Source organism: Caretta caretta, chromosome 2, assembly GCF_965140235.1.
Source record: "Caretta caretta isolate rCarCar2 chromosome 2, rCarCar1.hap1, whole genome shotgun sequence".
NCBI lineage: Eukaryota > Metazoa > Chordata > Testudines > Cheloniidae > Caretta > Caretta caretta.
In genome coordinates this window covers 170,229,271-170,252,939 of record NC_134207.1, presented here as the reverse complement: position 1 = coordinate 170,252,939, position 23,669 = coordinate 170,229,271, and the positions used below count along the sequence as shown (strand labels likewise).

At 39.9% G+C, this 23,669-nt stretch overlaps 1 protein-coding gene across 1 annotated transcript; it reads right to left on the bottom strand.

Moving 5' to 3' along the window:
* Window positions 1-1,232: 1,232 nt before the first annotated feature.
* On the bottom strand, window positions 1,233-17,601 carry IGFBP3 (insulin like growth factor binding protein 3). Its single transcript, XM_048839216.2, has 4 exons — window positions 16,543-17,601; window positions 12,192-12,418; window positions 10,729-10,848; window positions 1,233-1,966 (listed from the first exon to the last, which is right to left on the bottom strand). The coding sequence occupies exons 1-4, from the start codon at window positions 16,913-16,915 to the stop codon at window positions 1,841-1,843; spliced, it is 846 nt and encodes a 281-aa protein (XP_048695173.1). The 5' UTR covers window positions 16,916-17,601; the 3' UTR covers window positions 1,233-1,840.
* Between the last annotated feature and the right edge of the window lie 6,068 nt (window positions 17,602-23,669).

Here is a 23,669-nt window from a genome sequence, read left to right as displayed (position 1 = left end):
ATCAGTTCACAAATCTGTCTGAAACTCAAATATTCAAGACTGTACACATTTTGGAGTAACAACTACTTCACTAACCTGAGTTTGGATTAGGATTTGGGTTAGGATTTCAGTTTTAATGATGATGCAAGATCATTTTGTTAGATTATAAACTGAGAAACTGCATGGGATGCAAGTAAAGCTGTTCAGATAACCCAAGCCAAATACAAGGCTGGTGGCTGCAGTCACACAAATCACCTAATTCCTGACTCGCTAAATATTCAATAGGACATTCAATTAACAGTGATTTTTTTTGAGTTACACCACTTACTTATATGCAGTTTGTAATAAAATATTATTACTTTTCAAATCTTATCCAAAACGGAAAAGATGCTCAGTTCCATAGGCCACATCCCACAACTGATTTTCATGTAGACTTTCCCATTACTTTTAATGGGAATCTTACTCCAATTGATACCATATGCCAGATATTTGAAAGAACCACAAACTCAAAACATAAAACCTCTCTCCAGATTGAAAATCTAAGTGAATTCATGACAGGGAGACATATTTTTCAGAACTGGATGGTTACTCTTCTGCTCTTAAAGGCAAGCAGACAACTCCCAATGAAGTCAGTGGAAGTTACGACCATGCAATAGAAGAGTTGAGCTCGGAGAGTCCTAAAATTTAGGTCTATACCACTTTTCTGTATATGTTTGGCACTGACTTTAATATGAGTGCCTCATGTAGAATGAAGGTAGAATATGGCCGTTAGTTAGGTTTTTGTAGTAAGACAATTAAAAATGGATACAAGCTTGTGTTTTAAAAAAAATGTCATAAGAGGAAGACAGAATATCCACAGACAGAAAATTAATCTAGTGTTAAGTTTTAAAAGAGGAGAAGTAGGGAAAAAATTGTGTTAGAGTAGCTGAAACGAGTAGGAGAGAAGAGTTGTTTATCGTCAATTTCAATGCCACTATTAATTGCTTATCTAACATCTAAGTATTACAGTGAGGTATGCACTAGAAAAACCAATAGAAAGATTGATTAAAAAGTTATTTTGATGGTTTTAGCTACTTTAAATAGGGAAACAGCCTTTTTAGGAAACTTTTTCTTCAGGCAGTAAATCTATTTTGGCTCATCCCCATTAAGTAAAGATATATACGCCGTTCTATTTACAATCCCCTTTGTTTTTTGACTTGCATGTATTCATTAGCATACACCAAAATGAATGTGTAACATTTGGTATTCACATGTTACATTTAAATAAAGTTTATTAAAAAACAATTATATTAAATACAGACTAACAGAATATTCATAATATACTTTACAGAAAAAAATAGCCATGTCTTTATTTTAGAAACACGTTTCTTTAAAAAGTTCTTTGAGATTTTTATAAAACATTTTACCCGTGAAGATAAGTTTCCCGTCAGACCTGTATAGAAAAAGCTTAAACTTTAAATCCTTGGGTTTTTCTTAATATTTTTACAAGCTTACAATCTATAAATTCTTTAAAATAAAACACAGTATCTTTCGGGATCAAATTGGTCACAGGCCGTTATTTTAAAAAGTCAGTGGAGACTCCCTGAATCCATTCTGAAGTGCCTTTTTTTCTTTCTGGGGATAAATAGTGCAGATTTAATTGGGAATTCAGAGCTCCCTATGTTCTATAGAAAGCAGGAAGTGTGTCAGTGACAGGGTGCAGCTGCAGAGTCCATAGAGTCAATGAATCCCCCAGTATCAGTAGGAGGCAGAACTCGTAACTCCAAGTCCAATGCAGTCCATGCTTTTTCCCCAGTCCCTCCAAGATCTCTGATGGGTTGAACTGCCACAAACAGATTCCACAGGAGATGGCACCTGCCCCTCATTTGCTTTCCAAGTTGTAGCAGTGGACATCTCCTTTTCCTTTCCCATCGTATCCAGGAAGTGGCTGTCCATATTTATCCACACACCAGCAATAGCCTCTCTTTCGGCCTTTGGATGGGCGGCACTGAAACAAAATGAATGCAAGATTCAGTTAACGCCTTTTTTTTTGGGTACAGCAGGGGTTCCAGTTAATTCTAATCTCTTTGATAGCTTCAGTAATATAACATGGCCAAATCAACACTGCTCATGCTGTGAGTATATGGAATTCCAATTACCAGCACAAACTATTATAATGATATTTTACTTCTACTGCCAGCCAACTATTAGGGATCTAATCATCCTACAATAAAACTATTCTTAGAAGCACAAAAAGGCAGCTTTATAAACCACTCCACATGATATCACACAGCACAGTTGTCCATTATTGAGCAAAATCAACTTCAATGACACTACTTGCAACTGTAAAGGTTGTAGGATCAGATCCTTTATTTGGGAAAAAACTCAACAGATTACTCTTACCATACTAAGGGAGCACATGTTTGGCAGAGACTGCACTTGCAGCAATAACACCTCAGCTTACATCTGTTTGCCAGGGGAATTTCAGTACTCTAGTTGACATTTATTAACAGATATATAATACCCTGCAACAGAGTTATCACTTCAACAACTGCTAGGTATATTAGAGCTTTACATATATAATTTCCTATAAATAAGGTTGCCTGAATATCCATAATCCATAACCTAAATAATTTCTAGAGAAAGCACTTGCCTACCAAGACTAGTTATCAATACAAGCCAACCTGAAATTGTAATACATAGTGTGTACGTATGTTTTTGCTATAAATTATTTATATATCTATATAAAAGCTGAAACTTTCTCTAGAAATAATAATTTAGTACAGGAAAGATGGAAAACCAAGCACACTAAAGAGATTCTTCCAAAGACCCTAAGAGTTACAAAGAGAATCTAAGGCAGCATACATAGTTCCTGATCACATATTGCATATAACATTCCTCAGCTACCTCGGGGCCCAGTCCAGCTGAAAGGTACCTCCGTAACTGAAAGTTTTCTTCTATTATAAGGGGAAGCACCCCTCTCTAATAGTCATGCAAAGTCATATTAAGCATTCTACAGTCAACCTCCTTCCCAGGATGGAGTCACAATCTATGTCAACTGGACTTTGGGATTTTATGGTTGTAGACTCACTGAATGCCCTACTGCAGAGACATGTTCATCAGAGCTAAAATAACCACCATTTAGTAGGTGAAGAATTTTAAAGAGTCTGTGGCACAAATTTATCAGGCTCTTGCTAGATTACAACTACAACAGATATATCACCTAGGAACAAGAACAGAGAAGCCACGTAGCCTGAAGACCTCGCCCATCCTCTGCCACCAAAAATAAAAACACACAAAAAAAGAAGCCTACCTCCACCTCCTTTGGAGGGAACAAGAGAAATCATCCTCCAAAGCAGGTGGGTGGCCTGTGTACATTTCCAGCTCATGTATTTTATTCATTGAGGATGAAATTTATCCAGGTTGAAAGAGTCTGTAGAAGGCCTATGCAGGCACCAATTAAGTCCTCAAAACAAGGTTTAAGTAGGACTTAAATGGTGCACAGGCCTCTGCATAGGAGCCCATTTCACCCTTATAGCATAGCTGATTGGTCCAGGAGCCACTAATTTACCTATCCAAGGCCACACAGTGCAGCACATACAGTCCCTAATAGTTGAGTACTGTGGAAAGTGAGGAGCTCCTTTGCTCCTTTATCCCTACCCCTAGCCAGCTCCACAACTCCCCACCATGGACTTTTGGGGGAAGAGATCTCTTTGTGGTTTCCGTAGTTGGCAAATTTTCTTTGGATTCCATCATCCTGCCATGAAGCAAACATCACCCATAGCTTTTCAGAGCTTGCATGGTTCAGAAAGCTGGATATTGTGTTGGACAGACTCCTCTCCCTGAGGAATGTTTGCTTTTACCATGTTTATTATGGTACATGAACTAATAGCACTCACTCTAACTGAAAATGAGCAGTCGTTTAGATTCATTGATTCCAAAGGCCAGAAGATGATTATCTAAGTCTATATTCTTGTTATATCTTTGGGCAGGAAGACCAAATATCATGTCATGTGCTGAAATAACACAAAGCTTTCTCTTCTTCAGAACCTTTGTTTTGCAGTCATACTGCATGCAACAATCCTAGTCACTTCAATGGCAGTTATGCCAGAAGAATGTCTACAAGATCAGGTCCAAAGTAAACAAATGCTTATTTTCTGAGGGGGAAAAGCAACCCTGGCCAATCGAAAAAAGAGTTGCATTAGTAATTCGCCTAATTATCTGATTATCTTTGTTTGAATTACAAGTTAGCCATTCAGTCAGTTGTCCTTAAACACGAAACCAACATGGATTTTATCCTTTTACATTGTTTAACAAGCCCATTAATGGCCTGATCCACTGGCCATTGAGTCAATGGGAATTTTTCCATTAACTTTAATGGCCACTAGATCAGGACCTAACTGAACTGGTAATGTTTAATCCTTAAAACTCTTTGGCGTCAAAATAATTTAATCCACAGTCAACATCTCTTTTATTATAACAAGTTCATAGATCAGGAAACTAAGGCAGAAATTCTTAAGTGATTTTCCAAAGGACACACAGTCAGTGTCCGAGCCCAGAATTAGAGTTAGGATTTCCTAACTCTCAGCCTGGTATTCAGTTCACTAAACTGTACCTCTGCTAATATCTGTAACATATCCTCTTTGCTTTCAGAGGTACTGTATGAAGTGTTCTTCACAAATCTCAATGGTTCAAAGGAATTGACTTTGATTACTGTCAAAGACATACATATGTAAACCAAATTATCAGTTTAAAAAATTGGTCTCACTTTTAATGTCATTTTATTTTCTACAATCTCATCACTGACTTTCAGCATTAAATACAGTTAGAAGCCACCTTTCATTTCTTGTTTTGAGAAAAAGTCTCAGATCTGCTCTGTGCCTTAGAGATAAGCAGCAAAAATAATGCTTTGTCTCCAGAGCAACACAGAAATGTTTTTCAGATCTCTCAAGTTCAAAACAAGGATTTGCACTGACTGCCCAGCACTGGGGCAAGGGACAAACATATCTCCCATAATAGTTTGATCTGGCCCAAAAGGGATCTTTTTATTCTAAAACTCCCATATTTTGCATTCTCTTGCCCTGACATCAACTGAAATGATAGACAGTGCATATCAAAAAGACATCTCTTATTCTGTGTTTTGTATACCAGTGGGGACAGATTCCTGGGCCCAGCTCCAGCTGCTTTGTGCTGCCTCAGAAGTGCAAAACAGCTGGAATAATGCCCTAAATTGGGCAGCTGAGGATTTCCTCTGACAGAGGGGCCAGATGTCAGCCCTGTTGCCCCCTGCTCTGTCCCCTCCACAGAGCAATGCAGAAGGGACATGGCAAAGCATAAGGGGTGCCACTTAATTCCTGGTCAGTACAGTCATTCCTATGGGACTGCAACTGGCATAACTTGAAAGCAGCCTTTAGAAAGCTCTAATTTACAGCAAAGGTTATTTTGGCCTCTGGCTGGCCCAGGATTGGGGGAGCTTTGTCTTAAATGGAGCAATGTCAATTCACATCTACTGAAAAGCTGGCCATTTATGTGGATTTGGGATAATTCTTAGAGAATCTTAATTCTATCAAAAATTCTTTGCTTGCTTGAGACAGATATACTCCTGCACCATGAAACTATACCCATATACCACAGTATATGACTTAGGCATGAGTAAGTAGGGATCAATGTCTAACAGATCTGGTGCAGTATATAATAAACAAAGGGGTCCTATTATGCTCTGGAGGGGTCCCTCCACGTTCCTCTTTATCACTTCCTCTCTTTTACACAATTTACTTGAGGACTGAACACAGATATCTTTAGAGCTCATCAGTGTTGCTCCTCACTTCCATGGGGCATGATGACAATGACTCTGTACCATGTTTCCAGGTTCTGAGGATCGAGGAGCAAAAATTAAATTAGGGACTCAAACTCTGATCCCTCTACTCTAGAACAACCACAAAGCCAGACTTCCAGTTTTACCTTTAAACCGTTGTTTACCAAGAAGCATTGGGCAAGAAAAGTAAAGTAAATAACAAATATTAATTTAAATGGACAGGGAGTGGAGAGGGCAGAATTCCTTTCAGAACTGTTCATGTAGCTTCCAGTACGACTGACTCTCCTATTTGATTTCATGTTGTACATCACGTGGCTTGGCAAGATGATAAGTGCATATTAGCAACCACATTTATTTGATAATTTCCCCGTGCTCCTGATTTAATAATAATTAAATATTAAAAAAATATATAAATACTTTAAATTGCTTTCCATGATGTATCTTTTCCTTTACAGCAAACCACTAAAACTACCCCGAGGGTGTCTGGAAAGTCAATTACTTGATATACAAAAATCAAATCATGAAGAACAACTGCATTCAACATGTTCCTGAAGAGCTAGTCAGTAAAGAAAACAGGTAGTTCATGTGAACACGAAGAGGAAAACTTTCTTATGAAAGACTTTATATGGCTCTTTTAGATGATCATGATACTTCACTAGATTTAGCCCAAACCTATCACTTATCTGTAGACAAATGCTGCTCCTTTATAACTAGGGCCCTACCAAATTCATGGTCCATTTTTCACAGTCATAGACAGCGTTTTAAAAATCCTGAATTTCACTATTTCAGATATTTAAATCTTAAATTTCAGAGTTGTAACAAAGCATGAATATTTACTGAAAAATGGCAAAATATGTAAAGCCCTTAAGCCAACACTTCTCAGACTGGGGTTCCCGACCCAAAAGGGGGTGGCAAAGCTATTGGGGGGAGGGAGGTCAAGGTATTGCCACCCTTACTTCTGCTCTGCCTTCAGAACTGGATAGCTGAAGCACGGCGGCTGCTGGACAGGTGCCGAGCTCTGAAGATAGCACTGCCACCAGGAGCAGTGCAGCCTTCAGAGCTAGATTCCTGGCCAGCAGCCGCTGCTCTCTGGCCACCCAGCTCTGAAGGCAGTGCCACCACCAGCAACAGCGCAGAAGTAAGGGTGGCAATACTGCAACCCCTTTACAATAGGCTTGGGACCCCCTTTTGTGTTGGGACCCCCAGTTGGAGAAACACTGTGTACTTGTATATTCTTTTACCTTATAGTATAAAGGAGTATAGTATAGGGTAAAAATACACAAAAGACCAGATTTTATGGGGGATTGGTAAGGCCCTATTTATAACCATATTGTTTCTTTGTGTTAGTTCTGCACTGCATAGCCTGGCACTGTGCTGAAATATACTGTACTACTGGACCGTATCTGTATCTACAACATAGAAGTTGCACTCATAAAGTGCCTTTATTTTCTTAAGATCTCAGAGCATTTATTAACATTTTATTTGATACTCACAGCACCTTATGAGGTGGGTATTAATATGACATTAAGCAAAAAGGCCCTAATCATGCAATTTGCTCTGTATGAGCAAATGCTTATGTCCATGAATTCAATGGGGATCCATTTAGGCATGACAGTGTTTGCCTGTGTGGAGCAGCTTGCAGGATCAGGGTCCATATCAATGGCAGAGCCAAAAAGAAACACTGGAGGAGTTTTGATTCCAAATCACTGATCTAACCATTACACCACACAGCTTCTGAAATGACAGCTAAACTGCTTTGGTAAAGAATGAACTACTTTTACAAAATATGCAAACACCTAATTTTTGCTAACCTTCCCTGGGCAACATTCTTTGGAGGTGGCGTGCCACCGTAGTGCACTGAGCTGCATATCCAGCTACTTTAGAGGTACCAGAAGAAAGCTGATATTTCCATTATTAAAAATGTCTGCCTTCTAGGACAGTGAAAATAATATTATTTAGGATGATTTACTATTTCCTAGTACTGTATAACACACTGAATTCTTCTGTCATAATGTGGAGTTACAAATGCTAAATGATGTTAATAACAGCAATGCAGGAAATCATAGAATAACCTAGCTTTATGTTATTCAGATTAGATATGTTCTCTGAGTTCCTAAAGTATCAGACCTAGATTTATGATGCTGCAAAAAACAGGGCAATCACTACATTTCCCATACAGCAGTGAGTGCAGTCTATTATATATGTACTTATTTCTCATACCTATTGTGGTATTTAATTTTAGAATGATACTGTAAACATATTATTTTGCATTTTTGTGAGCTGCAGACTGTATCCTCGACACCCACCCTAAAGTTAAGGCCTGCATTACAGTTTGATAGCAGTACTAAGTGTTGGCTCTAGATCAGCGCTCAGGTAAGATATCTGCTTGTGTTGACTCTGCCTGTGCTCACTGAGGGCTTGATTCTGCAAGATGCTGAGCTTCCCTCAATTCCTATGGAAGCCAGTGGGGCATACAGGCACGTGGCATGGCATCTGGCAGGACTAGGCACATCCTTTGCCACAGATGCCCCCATGATAGGCCACTACATGTAGTGCAGGAACTCTCTCTGAAATTCAGCAGATGCAGTTTTAAAGCCTCTGGTGGAACATGCACTACAGAATTTAGAGTGCAGAAGCAGCTCCCCTTACATAGGATCTTCATCTTATTCTATTAAATGAATAGCTTTGAATGATGACTAGAACTGACATCAAGGTACACTTATTTTAATATCATTTTTTGGAGTGGGGAAGTGCCCAGGTTCCCTAATGGCAGAATTATCACTGCTCAAAAATGCACCTCAACATTTTGGTGCCTATGGATCTTATTATTTATTTACGGTAGTACCCAGGAAAGCGCCTAGCATAGAGTAACACTGAAGAAAAAATGTCCATTCCATAAAGAGCTCACAATCTGAGCTGCAAGTTGACAAAAGTACTGCAGGCAATTTCTGCAAATGGACAAAGTAGAGCATATTCTTTGGTCTTCTTTAATAGCTAAAGGAGCACACGGACTACAGTATGTAACAAAAAGCATATCTCTTGGAACTCTGTTCAAATATCTATTGCTTGAAATAAGCTAAACACTTCTATGTCATAGGAACACACACACAATCTTGGTTCCCACTCAGAGGGTCAGTGCTGTCCTTAGACCATTGAATAACTTTCGTTGAAATCAATGGCATTTTGGAATGAATGCAGATTGAGGGCTGCAACCTACATATGGCCCTACGTTCATTTACATCAAGTTAAAATATCATGGAACAAGAATTCACACCAGCTTAAATGAGACCTCCAACCCAAAAAAAGAAACTTGCCCCGCTTGAGAAAATCACCAGCTGCTCAGGAAAAGCTAGAGTGAATAGATGAGCTATGCAACACGCCCTAAAGGTCAACAAACATAGGCACTGTCAGATCAGTGGAAGAAGTGTATTCTAGAGCCAGGAGCCCCCTCTCTGAGTGCCCATCATCAAATCTGCAGAGGTTGCTGAGCTCAGTTGTTGAGATGTTACATAAGAGGAAGGATACCCCTGTGCTGAAAAAAGGTGTGTTCTTAACTCATGTTAGCTAACCTGGGTTAAAACAGCAGTGATGTCACAGCAACTTGGCTTTTAACTCAGGTTAGAAGCTGGAGTTAAAGCCTCTGAGGCAACCTGGGGTTGAATTTCAACTGCTAACCCAAATTAAAAACCAAGTTGCTGTGCCTTCACTGCTACTTGAACCCAAGTTAGCTAATGCAGATTAGCTAACCAAGTTAAGAACACATTTTTTTTTTTTTTTTGCAGAGTAGACATACTTGAAGAAATCCATGATCCAAGCAACAGAGAGCAGCAGGACTTAAAGTGAAGCCTATGGATGTGTGGTAGCCAAGTTGGGCTGGCTGCTCATTTCACTTTCATTTCCAACTGATAAAAAACAGACGACAACTAAAAATACATGGAATGCTTTCCTAATATTATTTTCCAGTGTGAGGCACTGCTGTGGTTACCACAGGGATGTGAAGGGAGAAGTGGGCCTGAGTAATCATGAAAGGGAGGGGGAAGGTGGCCCACTATATAAATTCTCTTTAAAGATGTGAACCAGCCCACTGAAAAGCTTGAGAACCCCTGATATAAAGCTCTGTAAATTTAAAACTGCACCTTGAACTGCACCAAGAAACTAATTCAGAGCCATTGCAATCTACTAAACATTGGAATTATGGGTTCTGACATGGAAAAACACTAAGCAAGGGCCCTGATATTTATTTTCCACTAGCCAAAGTTTCTTGAGAGCCCTTCACGGGCACCCTTAAGTAGAGCATGTAGCAATAGTTCAATATGGAGATAACAAAGGCATGAATAGCTGTGGCGGTGTTTGCATTTGTCAAGAAAGGTCACAAGCCCGTAACCAAATGCAAATGGAAAACCAAAGGGGTTGAGAGACCATCATTACTGAAGAGTAAATACTGAGTGTATCACTTTCACTATAACATGACATAGATTTTGGAAGTGATCTCTGCAGCGTATAAACGACAGATATATGGCTTTCTCAAGTTGCTTTTTGTAATGTGACCTAATCCAGTTCTTCTAGGAACTCTCAAGCAGCTATTTACAATTCAAAGCACTGATCTATTACAGTCATATGGTGACTCCAACAGTTAACACTGTGGGTTAATGCTTTTTTTAAACTGATGGGCATTGATATCCGGGGCTCTGGCCAACCCATGTGTGATTGGGTATGAAGTTTCTCAGATTAATCTGTTGTCAGGAACGACAGCAAATAAAAACACTGTCTACACCTGACATGGCTTGGTGCTATGCCACCAGGTCCTGAAACTGGGCTTAAACTAATGTTTCAGTAAAGTGCTACGTAATGCACATGAACATTACTAGTAATGTTAAATTTGACTTTGTATTAACAGATAATGATGTGGAAAAGCTGAAATACACTTACTGAAATGATCAAGAAATATTACTCACTTGCTTTTTCTTGTAAAATCCTTTCTTGTCACAATTTGGAATATGGAATCCTCTTGGACTCAAGACATTCTGGATCTTTAGGTGATTTAACGTGTCTTCCATTTCTCTACGGCAGGGACCCTGTCAATGATCATGTTTAAGAAAGCAGAAATGAAATCCTCTCGCTCAAACCCTGTCTCCTATATTCTTAAAAATAGTAAATCTGTAGATATTAAAAAGCACTAAGCAGCAAAGAACTCCATAAAAATAGGGTGATGGATCTGACCAGAAATGACTAGAAACATCCACACTTCAATTTTTAGCATGCTAGCTTGAATCCTGCAAGCACAAGTCTGACTACTGAGGCTGACAAGCATGCTCTCAGCTGCTGTGTAGCCATACCCTAGAAGCCCTAGTTCTGGGCCAGTGCCCCATAATCTCTCATCAGCCCTCACAGCTACCTAAAATGATAATTCTGCTATACACAGATTTATTTTTTGGAAGAAGGACATTCTGAACCTCTCAGACTCTGATGTGCTTTAACTGGAACGCCTGACTTCAGTAATACATTGAACAGGCAGGAAAATTAACCTTGCTAATTTGTTTTAGCTGCCATATACTCTCTACATGGATGGAACTCACTACTTTTTGTAGGTTTTGAAACATTCTTTTTGTGGAAGAAAGATACGTCTGGATCACCCATGAATATTTTGATGAAGTGCCAAAGTATACCCAAGAAACATTTTGCATGCCTGTTGGCACTGGTATGAGGATAACCAGATTGTCTGCCAAGAGCAGTACATGAATCATAGTTTTACCTGCTCACATTCCCTGTACCCAGGCTGCCCTGCAATCTTGCCCATAAACTGTAAATAAGGAATAAGAAACAGTGGCAGCTCTTATCCCTATGGTCATTACCTGCAGACATTTTCAGTGTGACAGAGCAATTACTACAAATCTAGAACACAGATTTGTGTGCACTAGGCACATTTGATAATCAATCAAAAGCTGGTACTCAGTTCCATGCTAGAGCACTTTCCATAATTTGCTTCCTGGAGCACAGACTCAGACCTTTGGGTTGAATATAAGGCCTTTTTCTTTTTTGCATTGCCCTTTCTTTCTTGCCAGTGGGTAATCAAATCTAATCAAGCTGTTATTAGTCCTAGTCTGACTCTGTTCACACCCATATGTGAAAACTATAGGTGAGATTAATCTTTTTTACTGTCCAAGGATTCTTATTGATAATCAGATTAAAAACAAACACTAGACCTCTGTGGTTTCCAAATGTGATCTGTCTGGCCTGCTGACCCTCTGCATTTGCATCTCCAATAGTTTGACTGATCACACAGTCAGAACTCCTTAAATGGCTACAACAATTACCACCATCTGGTTTTCTATTTATCTTGTCAAATACAGCATGCCAAAAAAAAAAAAAAAGCAAGCATGAGAATGTATTTATCTTTTCTACTTATAAATATACTTACATATTCAGTCTCTTGTTTGGATTCAGAAGAGAAATTCAGTGTATCTGTACTTTGTGAATCATATTCCACTTTGTACCGCTGTGTATTTTTGGCTTGTTCTTTCCTGATGATATCTATTTTGGTGTGATGTGGATGTGATTTGGAATCTGACACCCTGTGAGAGTTAGGGATGGCCTGATTCTCTATGCTACTGGCATTCTGGTCTTCTTCTGAATCACTGGAATTTCCTTCAAATAAAATAAATTCAACAAAGAAACAAAGTTAATTATTCAGTTAAGCCTAGGAGCACAATAGCTTATTTTAAGAGATTCTAGTATTTCTTTTCTTTTTTATTAAAAAACACAGAGAGCCTTAAATGACATAGTGTTCTCTGAGCAGCAATGTCTGTATTTCCTGAACAGAAATAATTCTAATGTTCTCATGACTGAAATATCTCGTAAACTCCTAGTAATTCTTTTAAACTCTGCCATTCCACTGTCATTGTTGGTTGCTACTAATTAAACATCTTTCTTTTCTACTTAATTGTATGAACATTTTCATTTATACTTTCCATCAATTTGATTTTTTAAACCACTTGCTATTTAAACTGAGTATATAGCTAATTGCTTCCCTTAATTTGAAGTTTTTTCCCACCAGAAGGGGGCAGATTTGCACGGGGACTTGATCATTTCCAGAGTTTGGATCTGAATCAGAAATCTGTTATCAACTTTACCAATGCAAGACGTGCAAAAAATTCAAATAATTTATTTATGTCCTAGAACTGATTTTATTATCACTTAGTAGTGATAATGATTTCCTGTAATGTCTTATGATGGTTAGTATTCTGTAATGTAGTGTCTCTCCTTTCAGAGTAGCAGCCGTGTTAGTCTGTATCCGCAAAAAGAAAAGGAGTACTTGTGGCACCTTAGAGACTAACCAATTTATTTGAGCATAAGCTTTCGTGAGCTACAGCTCACTTCATCGGATGCATGCCTGATGAAGTGAGCTGTAGCTCACGAAAGCTTATGCTCAAATAAATTTGTTAGTCTCTAAGGTACTCCTTTCTTTTTGTCTCTCCTTTATATCTTCTCCAGGAAGGGAATTAACAAAGAGGTATTACTAAATAGAAGTAATACTACCATGTTAATTTTAATGGGCCTTAATACAGTTATTTCTTAATTTTCTCCCACATACTGCAAACATTTGGTAAGTTAAATTTTACTTAGTTGATAGAGAATTTTCCAATTTGATTCTATTTTTATATTAAACACATTTCAGATTACCAACACAACATTGCCATCCACTCTGCCATAGTATCAAAAAACAAACATCCAGTTTATTTGCTTTTCGCTCTGAGTCAGAAGAGTTTAAAAATATTTTCTTCTCTATCTACTTTCCATAGAAGTAAACAAAAATAAAGTGCCCCAGAATACTGTGCAGGCACAAAGTTTCCATATACAGTACTTAAGATTATGTGTCTATACTATACTATAGCTTACAGGACCCTTCCAGTGTAAATGCAGATGGCTGCATTTCCTCTGAGACATTTTTAAAGTTTATATCCTTTATCAGTTAAGTCAGACTGCTTGCTGCATTTCAGCCCTTTGGCTGCACGCCATCTGAACTTTTTAAAAAAGGAACGGAAATCACATTGGGAATGTAAAATGATAATTGACGTGCAGGGCACAGATTACTTTTAATACCGTTGCTTCAATGCTAGGCTAAAGTTAAAGCACAAAATCTATATTAAAATAGTGCTAAAAGGCTCACTAAAAAACACCAAAGCCAAGAAATTCAGCATCAAGACTGAAAGCCTTCCTAACATATCCCACTGAGTCCAACAATTTTAGCACATATGGCACTAAGGCCCCTGCAATACATAGGCACAGGGAGGAGAAGGAGGGATCAGAATTAACATCTTGTGCCAGTGGTTTTGGTGTAGCCACTGCTGGCAGTAGACATAATTGACCAGGAAAATCCAACTCTCAGCGCAAATGGATTAAGGAAGTTTAAGTCTTAACTCTGAATTTCCTGGCTTTTGTGGGTTTAACTCAGACTCTCAGCGGTGTTTGAACATATTTTTTGTGGTTTAATTTCTTTTTTTTTTTTTTACAGTAGTATTTTTTTTCTCATTCTCAATGATGTTTGGAAGCATTGATACAATAGAACATAATAATCTAGCTCTCCTAAATCTAAATTATTTCCCCAATAGTATTTTGCAGCCATTCCACTTTATTCACCATGTACATATAGATTTAGAAAGTATTTTAACAAGCATTATGTAACCAACAGATTACGGTGGCCACTTCACAGTTTATATAATTAATCATGGCAATCTGTTCTTAAGCAGTTCTCAAATCAGATTTATGAGTTATGACTACAATTTTTTTATAATGTCAAGACATACTGTATTGCACCAGTTTATTCTATAGAGCTGTTGTCATGTTAGTTACATACCCATTCCTAGCACATTCAAAACCATCATGAAAAAAGCACAGGAAGAGTTGTTTTTTTCTTTTATTAATAATAACAGTCCCTTAAAATGTGAACTGTATCAATGCCAGAAAGATCTAGTATGCACTAGAAGTTAATGGCCTTCTAAATCTGGCATTAAAATGACATTTTAAAATATAAATCCATATAAAACTTTTTTTAGCACTTGCTGTAATGTAACAATGACAAAAACAATTTTACATGGTATTCTACTTATCTGTATGTGTGGGAACAGATTTGATCCTATTATGAGAGTTTGCTGTATGCTAGAATCTGTACTGGGAATTTGGATTTAGGATTGAAACTCTAGTAGTCCCTTAAAGAGGCAGGCACTATGCATAGCATTGGTTCAGCAGATTGCTTCCCTCTTGAAAACTAAGCACTCAACTTGTATTCCCCAGGAAGGGGCCTACTTTTCACTTTATACACAGGGGCGAAGTTCCCACTGACTTCAACAGGCTTTATGTCTGAATAAGGAGTGCAAGCATAGGGCTTTAGTATTTCAACTATTTATGGATGAAGTTAGTAAGTGATCCAGAACAGAAGTGAAAGTCCAGAGCCATCTACCCCTTACCTTCCTCTAATATTTACAGTTACATAATAAATAATAATAATAATATCTGATAATTAGCCGTTTCCAATTTCCACGCATTTGGATGGATACCCCCTCATCCAGGATTCCTTTCAAGGTAGAGTTAACAGCATCAAGCTCTTATGATGAAGGATGTTGCCATGTGTTTCAATGAGGTTTAAATCTTCACTCAGCATGTTTTGAACTCTCCCTCTTTCAAATCGTCACTGCTTGTGAGCAGCACAAAAATAATAATAAGGTATTTTGTGCTCCTGCAGCAGCCAGTTAAGAGCACACTGGTGGCCACTTCCTCTCACACAGCTAAGGAGAGGCCAGCCAAAGAGTGCCTGCAACCCAGAAGAAAAACTCCACGCTGCTTTCAAACCTTTTATCACGCTGTCTTATAAAGTAGATGTTACATCATCGATATTGGTTAGTAAACTCTCTAATGAAATTTGTGCAAATATTAATTGTGCTTTCCTGATCTGAATCCCAACTTCCCTTGTTTCTGAACATTGCAAAATGTGGATGCTTACAGAAGTTGTTCCAACTTTCCTTCCCTCCCTCTTAAAGAAACACACTCTAAATGGTTTTACTTACAAGAGAGTAGGGGAAAGGTTTGTTTTTACCAATCGTTTATTTGCAGAAGTGTACCCACAATATTCACCCCTTTTAAAACTACCAGTCTCTTTGCTTTAAATAATCAGTAACTTTCCAGGCTGGGAAAATATTTGTCCCATTCTCTATGTACTCCTTTACAAGCAATTCACCCATTTTAAATATCTCAGCCTGGCAGACCTGCCTCCTCAGTCAAAGGGGGAACGACTGTCTCATATTTTTTAAAAAAGCATCCTCACCTCTGTTGAAAGGAAGGATTCTGCAACAGCGGAGATTAAAGAACCTTTCTTTTCTTATTCCTCATTCAAACGAGCCCAAACTTGACACACAGCCCTAGATTTGACCGCGAGATCAGAAAACACGACCATTTATTTTGCAGAGCAGGAACGACCACGTCAGTCTTAACAGCGCACTAAGGCTGGAGTTTTGTTTAAGAACCCATCCGCTAGGAGTTGGCTGCAATACTTGGATGGCGCTTCACAGAAACATTTTTGCAGTAAGGGAGTGGTTTTTTTTTGTTTTGTTTTTTGGTTTGTGCAAACTAAACTTTTTTTTTTTTGCATAAAGGCAACGGATTGATAGATTGATTTGCATCAAACTTTTTTTGGAGGGGCAATTTTTTTTTTTTTTTGCATTAAACAACACACACACGCACACACAAAGTGAACGGCTGGAGCCTGCTCGCCTTACCTGGAACATGTGGTCCTTGCAGCAGGAAGGTCCGCAGCTTGCTGCCCGCGGTCACGTTGGTGCAAAGCCCCCTGCCCTCCAGCAGCGCCTGCAGGGGTCTGAGCTCCCCTCGGCGCGGCTGGCAGGTGAGGCCGGCCCCGCAGCGCTCGCTGTAGACCCCGCACGGGCGCCCCTCCTGCAGGGCGCAGGTCAAGCAGCAGCCGCAGCCCGGCTCCCGCACCAGCTCGGAGCACTCGGGCGCCAGCGGCTTGCACTGCTCCAGCGCCCGCGCGTCGCAGGGCTCGCACCGCACCACCGGCCCCACCGCCACCGCCCGCCGGCTCAGCAGCGCCAGCGCCGCCACTGCCCACAGCACGCAGAGCCGCGCCACCATAGCAACAAGCGCACGGGGGGGGAGGGGGGCTGGAGAGGGGACGAGCAGCAGCAGAGAGAGCAGGAGAGGGACAGAGCCGCAGCCACACACGCACCTAGCCCGGGGCAGAGCCGCCCCCCCCCACCACAGGAGAGGGGAGTCACAGGCACTCGCCCCCCAACACAGGAGAGAGAAGAGACCAGGACAGACCCCTGGCCCGGAGGTTCAGAGCAGGAGGCTCAAGCCCCAGCCGCTCGCCCCCCTACCAGAGGAGGCGAGCCCAGCAGGCTAAAGCTACAGTCACCCCCTGCCTGCAGCCGGGACCCCCCGCCCTCCACCCCTGCAGGAAGACGAGAAGGAAGAGCAGCTAGCGCCCAAGACGGCTTGTTGCTTCCTCCCCTTCAATAGCGCCCAGGTCACTTGGCTTTGACACTGATTTCTTGCCGCAGACACAGATTTGAAAATAAAATAAATTAAAAAAAAAAATCAACAACAAGTAAAAAAAAATACCCAAACCGAGCAAAATGGTCTGGCTGGGAGGAAACGTGGTCCCAAAATGGTCACGGAAAGAGAGGAGAGCAGAGGGGAAATGAAGGAGAAAAAATAAATTAAGAGAGAGCAAAGTTCCCTTCTTTTTATTCTCTTTGTTGCCTGCTATTGGCTTCTACTCTCTGTAACTCTGGGCTCCCATCTGTTCTCTCATTCAGCTGAACTTCTTGCCTATATACAACTCCTGCTTAGGACACGCCCCGGACTATGAATAATGAACAACTCTGGCACTCCAGGAGAAGGGGAGTGACTATTGAAATCCAGATTTCGGTTCAGAAAGTACTGTAAGGAGGGGGGACCCCCCTGGTTGTGAGTTGAGTTTAAGTGCCCTTGTGAGAAACCCTCTTTGAGGAGAACAGGAGGACTTGTGGCACCTTAGAGACTAACAAATTTATTTGAGCATAAGCTTTCGTGGGCTACAGCCCACTTCATCGGATGCATAGAATGAAACATATAGTTAGAATATACACACACACACACACACACACACACACACACAGAGACCGATGCGTTGGGACTGACTTTGGGCACGGAGAGAGGCTACATCCTATGCGCTGTGTTTCAAAGAAAAGTGTTCTCCTTCCCCCACACCCCTTGGCACTGTGAGAGGAGACACGAGCAAAGCTAAACGAGAGTGCCCTTTTTGGCTTCCTGTCTACAATCCTGTCCACACTGGAGCTGATTGATAGCCCAAGACAACCTGGGAGGCGTGCCTGTTAACACACACAGTCAGGGTTTAGGACATACCTTGGACTAACTTCCATCTCACATGACAATTGCAAGTTCTTGGGAAAATTGAATCTCTCTCTCTCTCTCTCTCTCTCTCACTGGAGCACGGTACTTTCGGTGCAGCTGATGTATGAATGTTCCTCCGAAGTATCTTTTTTAAAGTGGTCTCTGAACTCTTAAGACTTTACCTCCTTGCCAAGACAAAGCAGTTTACATAACTGCTTCCTTTTCCAATTCTGAAAGGCAAAACTGGATTTTGCACCGTGAATTTAAACTGTCTCTTATCAGTGAAATTGCAACTTCTGTTCTGCTTGGGGTTTTTTTAACGTCCCGTTTTGTTTGATTATAACCTTAATAAAGAAAAAAATTTAAAGTAGCGTAGCCAATGTTTCTATATATTGTATCTAAATATGTTACATACTACAGACACTTTAAAAGACCCTAATTTGTTTATGTACATATGTATAGCCTTTCACTCATAAACATTTTTCCTCACAAGTGAAAATTAACAGCGCTTCCAAAATACTGTCTAGCAAAACTGTTTCCTGTCATGGAAACGAAATGAACCAGAATACTAATCTGTTTCCAAACCATTTCTTGGCACTGAGATTCCCCTCTCAGTGATTCTTGTCAATCCGTTTGTCTAAATCCAGAAGAAAGAGTGAAGGGTTTACTTTATTACCCAATATATTGCCACCCTACATAGATTGTGTATTCAGAACACTGCACATTTAAAATCAAATGCTTTCAGCATTGAGGTCAACTTTCTAGTTATTCTCCCGTTCTTTATTCGGCGCCCATACTTTTCTGCTACAGTCCTGAAGGTGGCCCTTTTAACAACTTTAAACTAGGTCTGATTTTGTATCCTAAAGAATATGCGTAAGAGTTCTTTATTAGAGATTTTAAAATGGAAAAGGAATTTAAAGTGTACGGAGAGAGTGGTCTGCCTCATTTCATCTCCCCATGCATAATACACGATGACTTGCAGACTTCTTTGTCCTCCGGCTCATTTTATAAATTCACCAATAGAGGTCGCCGGTTGCCCAGGATTGAGTCAAGGACTGAATAAACTTGATTGAGCCCATTTACAAAAAGGGGATTGATGAACTTGCTCTAAACTGAATGCACTTTGTTTAGACACTATCTCAGGAAAGCTTTCTGTTACCTTCCGTCACCTCCACATTTTTATAGATGGCGAAGTCTGAAAAGCTTTGGGATCATTTTAGGGTTAGTATCAGGAGGATCACAACATTGCTCAAAGATTAGGTCCAAAAGAAGGATTAGATCTTCCTGTTTTCTGTCCCAGCAATAGCACTGCAGGATAGCACAGCAGATCAAATATGTATAAAAGCATTTTCAGCCACAAACAATTTTTATAGTTTACTGGTTTCAAAATTGAAGCAAAAAGGTAAAGGAGACACTGACCAAAATAAATACATAAATACAAAAATAGCAATTCCCTTTCCTTGCCACAAAAACACACATAAATTGTTCTCAATTTATGTGTGGAAGTAACCTGTTCTTCATATTTCTTTATGAACATTTCCATCAACCAGCAATGTAATCCCCACTGTCAGTCTACCCTCACGCCTCAATTACAGAGATTTACACTGTTATTATTTATTTCACTTTTTACACTAGGAAATATTTGCAATGCCACCAAATAAAAGTATTTTAAGAATTTTTTTTTTAAAAAAAACTACCTTTGTTGAAATTAGCTTATATGCCAATTGAATAATAAAATCTAGGCAAATTGAAGGTTCTACATTTGAATAAAAATTAGGAAGTGCAAAAATTATGATTCTATTACTAAAGAACCCACCCGCCCACAGGTCAGATTTAGCTCTATTGTGAGTATAGATCCAATGATATGTAGTTGTACCCACTTACACCAGGGCTGAATTTGGCCTAACATATATTAAACTAGCCATTTTAAGGGCATCATTCTGCACTGATATACACCCAGTGCAATTCCATTCCAACAAATTGGATTGTTGGATTAGAATCAGCACAGAATTTGGCTGTAACCAACAATCAATAATACCACCTGTACACATTGAGGCCACCAATCTAGCTTCCATTAAAGTCAGAAGTCTTGCCAACTCACAAAAATTGCGCTGGTTTAGTTAAATCGGTTTAGAAACTAGACCCTCTTAAATCAATCTAAGAGGGTCCGCGCAAGGGAGTTGCACCAATTTTGCTAATTCGGTTTCTAAATCAAATTAAAGTTTATCTGCACTAGAAAGTATAACGCCACGGGAGGACATAGTTTCAATGGTATAAATGTGTTTGTACCAGTATAGCTTATTTCAGTTTGGGACCAAAATAAGCTATATTGGTATAAGGCACCTATATACTGGTATAACTGTGTCTAAACTGGGGCTTTTAATGGTATAATTATGTAGACAAAAAAATCCCTTCCGTAATTGACATAATCATACTGATAAAACTTTTCAGTGTACACCAGTTCTTAATTAAATTGGTGCAATATTGGTGTGTGGACAAGGCCAAAGGCAAAACATGCAACATGGCAAGGTTAATAAATAGGGTCGTACTAAATTCACGGCCATGAAAAGCTCATCACAGACTGTGAAATCTGGTACACTCCATGAAATCTGGTATTTTGGGTAGTTTTATCCTATAGCAGCATTTCTTAAATGGGATCTTGACCCAAAAAGGGGTCTCAAGGCTATTGTAGAGGGGTTGCAGTATTGCCATGATTACTTCTGCGCTGCCTTCAGAGCTGGACGGCTGGAGAGTGGAGGCTGCTGGCCGGACACCCAGCTCTGAAGGCAGAGCCACCACCGGCAGCAATGCAGAAGTAAGGGTGGCATGGTATGGTATTGCCACCTTTACTTCTATGCTGCCACTGGCAGCTGCACTGCATTCAGAGCTGGGCAGCTGGAGAGCTGGATGACAATACCGTGATCCCCCTACAATAGCCTTGCAACCCCCTTTGGGGTTTGAACCCCTGTTTGAGAAACTCTGCTATCGGGAAAAGTACACAAAAAGACCAGATTTCACAGGGGAGACCAGAATTCACAATCCCTGATGCATTTTTCACGGCCGTGAATTTGGTAGGGCTCTAGCTATGACCGTGAAATTTATGAAAATGGACCATGAATTTGGTAGGGCCATGTTTATAATACTTTATAAAATTCTGAACTATTAAATTGCCATTCCCATTCCTTTGTTTACATTTGTAACCTTATTGCATTAATATAACTTTTGCATTTAATTTCCTTTGTTTGATTGTTTTTATTTTCAGAGACAGAAAGAAAAAAGGGGGAAGAGAGGGAATGAGAGAAAACAACACAAGCTATAGTACTTCACAGTTGCACAGACCTACATTGAGCCTTTAGACGCAGCCCTTAATCAGGAAGGTGGGGATGCACAGCTGCACCACCCAGGAGGAGCACCAGGCAGGAATTGTGCCTGAGAGAATCTCATTTTCTTCTTTACTTTCCACCTGCTTGCTCTGGGAGGGCTAAGTACTTTATTGCAGCCCTAAAAAGATGCATTTTATTTCGTCCCTTGCACCCAGCTACCTCTGCTAACCGGAGTCCTGGGTGAACCCACTCATTTCACCTCTTCCCCACCCACTTTCTTGCTGGTTGAAATGGTGCCAGGGACTGCATTCTGCATGGGAATTGAAGCCTTGATCTAGGTAGCTCTCATGTGGCTGTACAAGGAGGCATCAGTTACTTCTTCTCATTCTATTGTACTGTCACAATAGGGCTAATGACAACCTAGACCACTGTTTTTTGTGCAATTCCAGTGTACTGTAACTAACTATGCCACATAAAATTTAATTTAAAAAAGGTTATTGTGCGTGCATAAAGCCATTTTTAAATCACATAAAACTTTGCAATTACTCTTTTCCAGATCTATACGGCAACTCTTCTTCATTGAAATCGACCCTCCTGTAACATTTATAGTATTAAAATTCAGTCATTCTTGAGCTGAGCACAAAAACCCAAATATTAAAAAATGTCCACTCTTAGGGTGCTTCTGGTTTCGAGTTCCCAAACTTTAGAGACCTGGGGTGAAATCTGGGCCTGCATTGAGGTCAATGGCAGTTTCACTGTTGACTTCAGTGGAGGCAAAGGCTTGCACTTGTAGGGTCTTATTTTTCAAAAAATAATGAGTGCCCACCACTCCAAATGAAGTCAATGGGAGCTGTAGGTACTCTGAACCTCAGAAAATCAGGCATTCAAAATTTCAAGTTAGGTACCAAAAATTAATGGGCACTTTTGAAAATTTTGGCAAAATGTCTTAAGTTTTAATTTACATGATTCCTTGTAGGTAAGAGGCCTAAAACTCAACTCAATGGCATTTCTCTGTCTGTCTATAGCAAATTTAGGTTTACTGGCAATTACCTTTAAAATTGCTAGAGGATCAGGGATAGAGAGCTCCCACCACCTGCCAGCTTGGCCTACTTAAGCAACAAAGGGCACTACCTGCTAGTTCTTAGTTACTACTTTTGTGAAGGCTCCAAAATATGCCAGATGCCTTACAAATGCAAGTAAAAAATGTTCCTGCTCTGGAGATCATATAATCTAAATTCAACATAATGCCACAAATGAGGGTCATGCTTGTTAACAGGCAAAAAAGTTGGAAGACTGGGGGGGGGGGGGGTGGAAATAACAAAGGCAGGATATGTGTTTGTGAAGAATGCTTATCTAGACAAAGGGTGTGATCTGCAAACATCTACAGATATGCATAAAGTTCTTCATGTGAGTAATCCATTGAAGTGTAACTTTATTCACAGGCATTGGTTTATAGAATTGGGCCCTACTTTGGCAACAAAGGCTGATATGAATGAAACATACATCAGCAGTATTGCAGGACAATCTTTCCAGTTACTGTTTACTAAGCGATCCTTCCAGTTACTGCAATCAAAATAGGGAGGCTAGCTCATGGATATTCCTAATCAAAGAACTGAAGTAGTAACACTGTTCAACCTCCACATTCCTGAGTGGATTGTGCCTACCTCAGACACTTGAAGGAAGCTGTCTCTTTTATGCTTTCACAATACTTGTATAGTTTTTCATGTCTATAAAGTCTTACTGAACAGAACTGAAAGAGATTGTGAGGTGGGGGGAGGGGGAGGGGAAGCTAACTCTCAAGACTTTTCAGTAGGAGCAGCAAAGATTGCTTTTTGGCTAGAAATCTCCCATATCCATTCCACCACCAGCAATCTGGCTATTGTGTAATATTCAGAGATGCAGGTGTCAAAAGAAATAACAACAGGAGAAATGCTGCTGTGGGTGCCTTGAGAGTGCATAGATGTGCACAGAGCTACATTTACTGACACGCATGAACTTCTGTTCATGAATAGCAGGAGAAAGGATCAGATTCTGCTTTTATATCTCAAAGGGAGGGGAGGTAGAAAGACAGTTGAATCCAGGTTGCCAAAAAAAAGAAAGACATTCCAGTTAGTACAACGGAAGTAAGGAGCACTGACACTCTCCAGAAATGCAGCTTACTGTCCTTG